Raw genomic sequence first — 7,063 nt, forward strand, 5'->3', positions numbered from 1 at the left:
GTTATCTGGGTCCACTGTGCACAATTGTTGCCCATGACTTCCTAAGCGCAAAAGGTTGCATGACTCTTCTGTATTGGGACCTTGGTGTCAAATATCATATCCTAATGAATAGTCCTGAAGCATTATGTGTGGTTTCACTGACTTGCGTCAGGAATTCCCCCTGGATGTCCTTCTGCTGGTTTAGTAATTGTATTTGGTAAGGGATATATTTGATATTTAATAATTACTGGACTTTATTACAGTTTCCTCTAGGTTATATTAAAGGGACTGTTTTCTCCCCTCTCTCACACCCTATTCGGAACTGTAAATGTGTATATTTTTAAATATTCAACATCGTGTTTCAGGTTGTCGCAAAACATTCCCATCTTTGCAAGTTCCCAGCACAGCCAAGGATATTCACAGTTCCTGGCTACTTTGCTTGAAGAATTACACTTCAAAAATGAAGATTTTGAAAGTTTAACAAGAATATTCAGAAGCGATAGTCTTCCATACTGGTAAGTTCTTCTTTCATTTGTGCCCCATCTGCCACAACTTCATCTTGTCTATGAATGGTTACATGTGATGACAGTTGGTTACATGTGATGACAGAAGGGCATTCTTTTGCTAATGGAGGGATAGAGGTGATTTTTGCTCCACGGAGGGAACATCCAGAGCAGGGTAGAAGGTTGTATGCAGGCTTGCAGTAAGAAGAGCAAATTGGCAAAACAAACACACACACACACCCCAAAACCTTCCTCCCCCTGCTCTTCTCTTAAGTGTTTGCAGGATCCAAAACCCTTCCATAAGCACAAAGATCTCAGTTGGATTCCACCCAGTGTCATTAAAAATATAAGCACACTGGTTGCATTGGAGGGGTGAGAGAGGAGGAGTTGACACGGAAATGACTGGGACCGAAAGATAAGATTATTGCTTATCAAGATGGTTCCATTTGTCTCTTTAACCTTGTGTGATCACTAAAAACATTTAATAAACACCGCTTTGGAATGAGTTAGCAAAAGCCTTCAATTTAAGGCAGAGCATCACTCTGGTCAGTGCTTGTTTGGCCCCAGCCAAAGCATTCTGTTCAGTTACATGTTACCACATTGTAGGAAGGATGTGGACAAGCCAGAGGAGATTGAGAGGACAGGAGCGAGGTGATAAAAAGGTTTTAAAACAGAAGATGCATGAAGCAAGATTGATAGGGCCCAAGTATGTACATATTCAGGCCACAAAAAGCTGATTTGGCAGGAAGGCAAGATTGCAAAAAACCCAAACTGCGCACACACACATACACACACACTTATTTATTTTTGCAAACGGCTCTTTCCACCGACACTGAGGGAAGTAGGTTAGCACCACAAGCCTCTACGTGTTTACAAGTTTCCCTCTGGTAGATTCCAGTTGAAGGGAAACAAATGATTTGTGTAATTTCTCACTTGTTCCAGACAGAGGAAAGGGAGGCCTTTGATGTTCCTCTGCTGGCCTGCCCCAGTATGGCGTATTTTTGGCCCCTCCAACATCGCAGCTCCATCTTCACAGGAGCACCAGCTGTTAACTTTTGTTCAGCATCCTGGAAGCGGCTTGCAAGTTCAGATCTTCCTCTCAGAAGATGTATTTCTCCACCCTTGGAGATTGTCCTCATTTAACATAATTCAGTATTTATTTACTGTTTTCTGTTTCCATGTATAGATGAACTTTTTTACACAGTTAGGGCTTGATACTTTTGGGACATTACAGATTAAGAGCGAATTTTATATTTTAGAGTTCATATCAAATGCCACCGGATTAAGCATGTCACTGAAAATGAAACTGTAATACAGTAGGTTTGATAATGATGCTTTCATGACATCGATGGAACTTTTCCTTGTGTCTTTTATCTGCAGAATAAGTTGACCATCATGCGCTTCTTTTTCTATGCTGAAATTGGATCAAGATGTGAAGTGACACTGCCAAACAAATTAAATTTAAGTACACCAAAAAAAAAACCAACCTCATTGGTCGAGTTTGTATGAAACAGTGGTATGAACGAAGGCTGATCACCATTGAATTTAACACAACCGTTGAATTCATCAAACCAAACTGAAGCTCTTGTATGATGAATATTTTTCATCTTTCTCATTTCTTCGGATAAGTGGGCTACGCTAAGATTTGGACACCAAGACAGATCATCTTTCCAGGTCTTTCACTATTTTCATCAAGTTGCCCTAATGGAGGGGTGGCTGTCCACATCCTATTGGACTTCAGCTTCTATTAGCCACAGCCATCATGTCCTTTGTTCAGGGATTATGGGAGTTGTAGTCCACCAACATTTGGAGAGCAAAAGGTTCTTCATCACTATAATGGAACACCAACATTTTGTGTGTGTGGCCATGTGCCATTAACTTCCCAAGGAAATTGTGTCATTCAGCATTTCTGAAAAGTTAAAGCAAATCTAAGGTCAGTTCTTTGAGTTTTTTTTTTCCAGAAAGAAGTGCCGTAGTAAAGTATATCAAATAAACATAATCTGAATTGTCATTGCAGTAGTCACAAAATAATATAACATCCTACGTTTATTCTGATATGGAACTTCTTAATAAAGTGCTTATTTTGCTTATTTACTCAATTGTTTGATTTCTATCCCACCTTTCTTTCAAGGAGTTCCAGAGAAGATCCATGGTTCTTCTCCTCTTTTTATTTATTGGAGTACTTTATCACCAAACAGCCTATCAGACTTAGTTTTGCTCTACGATGGTATTGTACTGTGGAGGTTTCCATCCTCAGCTTTTAAGATTGCATTACAAAATCCCTGATTGCATCTGCAGAAACCAGAGAGCGCCCGTTCCTTTCCACAATTATGTTCCACGTAGTGTATTGCCTTTACAATATCTGCAGTTAGGTCAGCTGCTTGGCAGTCTACTTTGCTAGCACAATCCTGCTCCTTCCAAATGTGTTTTGAGGGGCATCCACAGAAGGGGGTCTGAACCTGAGGGCGCTGGGCAGGATCTATAGAAGAGCAAAATAATATTGTTGTTTTTGTCAACTCCCAAGCCCTATCTTTTCACCAGGTCTTTATTTTTACATTTCCTGTCAGCTTAGCAGCATGATTTTTACAGGTTTATTTTAGGCTCAGTGCTTAGTCTCCTACAACCATTTGAGCTTACATTAAAAAAGTAAGTGTTAGTCTTGTAATCTTTTAAGAGGATGTATTTGTTTCTGAATAATAGATCCATTTAACACACACACATCCAATTTCAACTTGTTAATTGCTGGAACTCTTAATTTGACTGCCCTTTTCCATCTCCAACAGGTTTGGGTATATTTTGGTGGGGGAGGGGGATACGGGCTTTCTTTTCCCTCACTTTGCTCATAATGTGGAGTTGGTTGAGGTGCTATTTTCCTTTACAGCCCTATTATTCAGAAGGCAAATTGAGCCAGGTGAGAGATGCACTATTTTTACTTCGGGGGACAAAGTCACATCTACTATAAAGATGAGATTGTCTAGCATAGGTGATCTTATTTCTAAGTAGGAAGTGCTGCCATTGGGTATAGGCAGAACATGGAGAATCCTCATGCTTAAAACAGTGTTTTTCAACCACTGTTCCACGGCACACTAGTGTGCCGCGAGATGTTGCCTGGTGTGCCGTGGGAAAAATTGAAAAATTCGAAAGATTTAAAAATAAAGTGTTTTATAATTTTTCGTATTTCTGTTTACTTACTATTTCATAATAAAGTAATTATAAAATACATTTTTTGTGTTTATTTGATTCCTATTCAAGAGAATTACTTTATATATAGTCAATATAGGCACAGAGTTAATTTTTTTAACATTTTCCCGGAGTCAGTTCAACTCCCGGAACTGTTTGGAAACCAAGGCGCAGCTTCTGATTGGCTGCAGGAGCTTACTGCACTCAATCAGAAGCTGCAGAAGCCGCGTTCAGCTTCCAAAGAACATTTGTAAACCTCACCTCTGGGTTTTCGGCTTTCGGGAGCCAAAACGTACAAGTACCAAGGCATTCAAGAACCAAGGTATGACTGTATTGCAGACTTATGCATATATGTATCATTGGTGCACTTTATTTTAGTTTTAACTTTTATATTTTGTTAGTTTCAGAATTTATCGTTTCTATTATTGTAATAATAATAATAATAATAATAGAGATTTGTGGTTCCCCTCCATCTTAAAAAGTGTTCCTTCGTGTTCCTTCAGCTGCGGCTGTGCTCTGACCTTTCCATGAACCAAGATGAAGCAGAGCTTTCCAACCCAACCCTCCTGCTGACAACACTAAAAGCTGCACTGATTCGCTTAGAATAGTCGCGGGGAGAACTTAACTAAACCTCTCTCCCAAAATGCATCTCTCTAGATAGCCGTAGCCTCTTGAGTGAAGCAGCTGGGGAGAATTTTGCACATTCCCGATGTGGCGATGCATCGCTCACTGACAGACACACGCTAGCATGCCTGCAGATGAGCGGGGCTGGACTCCAACAGAGCCGCTGCGTGAGCGGAACAACTTTCACTCTTGCAACAGAATGTCCCCTCCCTTTCCTCCCACCAGGCTACATGTCCCTTGCATGCACACACCCACACCATTCCTCCAGGAGTGGGGGAATCCTCCTTCTGGGGGTGCTGGAAGGAAGGAGGGGAAATTTCCCTTGTGTGAGCAGAAATCATTTTCGCAAACGAGGGCTGGATGGATTCAGCCATGTTTTCATACACTTCTGTACAGCCCAAATCTTCTAGGTGTCTATGGTCTCTGCCATGGGAGCATATTCACCCAGTGCTTTTCCAGCTCCACTGGCTCCCGGTGGAGTACAGGGTCAGATTTAAGGTGCTGGTTTGACCTTTAAAGCTCTTCGCGGCCTAGGACCCTCGTACCTACAGGACTGCCTCTCCCGGTATGCCCCCCGGAGACCCTCAACGTCCATAAATAGCAACACCCTAGTGGTCCCGGGCCCTAAGGAAGTTAGATTAGTTTCAACCAGTGCCAGGGCCTTCTCAACACTGGCTCCAGCCTGGTGGAACACTGCCTCATGAGACCAGGGCCCTGCAGGATCTGATTTCTTTCCGCAGGGCCTGTAAGACAGAGTTTGTCCGCCTGGCCTTTGGCTTGGAGCCAATTTGATTCCCTCCCCCTCTTTCTTTTTCCTTTTCCTTTCTCCTCCTGTGATGAGGCTGCATTTTAATATTTTAATGTTTTTAAGTTGTATTCATTCAACTTGTTTTTATTATTGCTTGTTAGCCGCCCTGAGCCCGGCCTTGGCTGGGGAGGGCGGGGTATAAATAAAAATTATTATTATTAGGTGGTTCACCATTTAAAATGGACAAAGTGCAAATACAATCAACGGCCCTAAAAACTGTTCGCACATGAAGGCACCAGCAGCACAAAATAAAAGTTAGCTTTGAACCACATGGCAGCATGAAATGGGCAGGGAGCAGTTCAAAACTAGCAAGGGAAGGCAAAAAATAGTTTGAAAACTGGAAAGCGTTGGATATTTAATAACTTGGGAGAAGAGAAACACATTCATCTGATGCTGAAAAACTTATAATATGGGTGCCAGGGGAACCTCTCTGGGGAGAGGCAACTGGTACACCTCTTCCAAGAAGGGCTTTTCCTGAGTAACCATCCACCCCACCTCATTAGGCAGCAGAATCTGGATAATGTCCTCCAATGAAGATCTTATGGTCTATCTATGCAGATGCCTCCTCTCATATGAGATAGAGTCCCATGGGTTTCTTGTATATTTAATTGCTTGGGTGTGAATATAAATGGAAGTCAAAATGGGCAAACTCCAAGCAGAAGTCAGTTGCACCAACTAGTGTTCTTTGAAATCAGGACTCTGGGGTACAACATTTTACACCAGTGTAATGCAGGTGGCGCTGTGGGTTAAACCACAGAGCCTAGGTATTGCCAATCAGAAGGTCGGCTGCAACGGGGTGAGCTCCCGTTGCTCTGTCCCTGCTCCTGCCAACCTAGCAGTTCAAAAGCACATCAAAGTGCAAGTAGATAAATAGGTACCACTTTGGTGGGAAGGTAAACGGCGTTTCCGTACACTGCTTTGGTTCACCAGAAGCGACTTAGTCATTCTGGCCACATGACCTGGAAGCTGTACGCCGGTTCCCATGGCCAATAAAGCGAGATGAGCACCGCAATCCCAGAGTCGGCCACGACTGGACCTAATGGTCAGGGGTCCCTTTACCTTTAATGCAACCAGAAGTCTCACACAGGGATACATTCTAGAGGAATACAGGGTCCCATTCAATCAGCTTTTAGGAAATGTAATCCTATTGCTTGTACTAGCACACAAGACTTATTGAAATCTATCGGATTGTTCACACATTCTACTGAACATGCCACAAGCTGCCTGTACACATGCACAGTGTGTGTGTGAGAGTGTACACTTGTTGATTTATACAGTTCCAACTTGTGTACACAGTCTGTACACTGAGCATTGCATGCGGGTTACTGTGAGTGTACAACTCAACCCTTTGTGTACACAAATTGTGCACTTGTTCAATGTAATGTGTGAACGCCCCTTCCGAGACTTAGGCATGAGCAGCAAGTTCTATTCGATTACTCTCAGCAGTGCTTGGTCATTACAAACCTTATATGGTGCCCTATGAGTAATACGGCTGTGTGACACACCTTTTCGAATTTCACACCAGTGGGGCAGCAATAACTAACTTGGCATCAAAATCAAGCCCTACTTTGTGTGCCATCCCGCCAAAGTGAAGCACTTTTAATTCACATTTCATTCAACATAATTTTTCCAAGCATGTGCCGAAATGTCTCCTGTTAAAATCTGAGAAATCTGAAAGTGCTGGGTTGTGCCCGACATTTGCTGTCTCAAGCGACTGGCAAATGAACCTTGCAAGTCACATATTTAGCTGATTTCTGCAATTCATTGCCTGTGAATTGCTCTCATTCATGTCTGTTTCAGTTGTAAGAAAACACTGATACAGTGGTACCTCGGGTTACAGACGCTTCAGGTTACAGACTCCACTAACCCAGAAATAGTACCTCGGGTTAAGAACTTTGTTTCAGGATGAGAACAGAAATTGTGTGGCAGCGGAAGGCCCCATTAGCTAAAGTGGTGTCTCAGGTTAAGA

The 7,063-nt window shown here is 42.5% G+C and overlaps 1 protein-coding gene across 1 annotated transcript in view; it reads left to right on the plus strand.

Annotated features, from left to right (window-relative positions):
- RPAP2 (RNA polymerase II associated protein 2) overlaps nt 1-2,576 on the plus strand; it is a 53,251-nt gene extending 50,675 nt beyond the window's left edge. The window contains exons 12-13 of the mRNA XM_081914199.1: nt 345-494; nt 1,863-2,576. Of these exons, the coding sequence (XP_081770325.1) occupies nt 345-494; nt 1,863 (151 nt within the window). The 3' untranslated portion in view covers nt 1,864-2,576. The remainder of the gene's footprint in view (nt 1-344; nt 495-1,862) is intronic.
- Nucleotides 2,577-7,063: the final 4,487 nt, after the last annotated feature.

This window comes from Podarcis melisellensis (genome assembly GCF_964234715.1).
Source record: "Podarcis melisellensis genome assembly, chromosome: 6".
NCBI lineage: Eukaryota > Metazoa > Chordata > Lepidosauria > Squamata > Lacertidae > Podarcis > Podarcis melisellensis.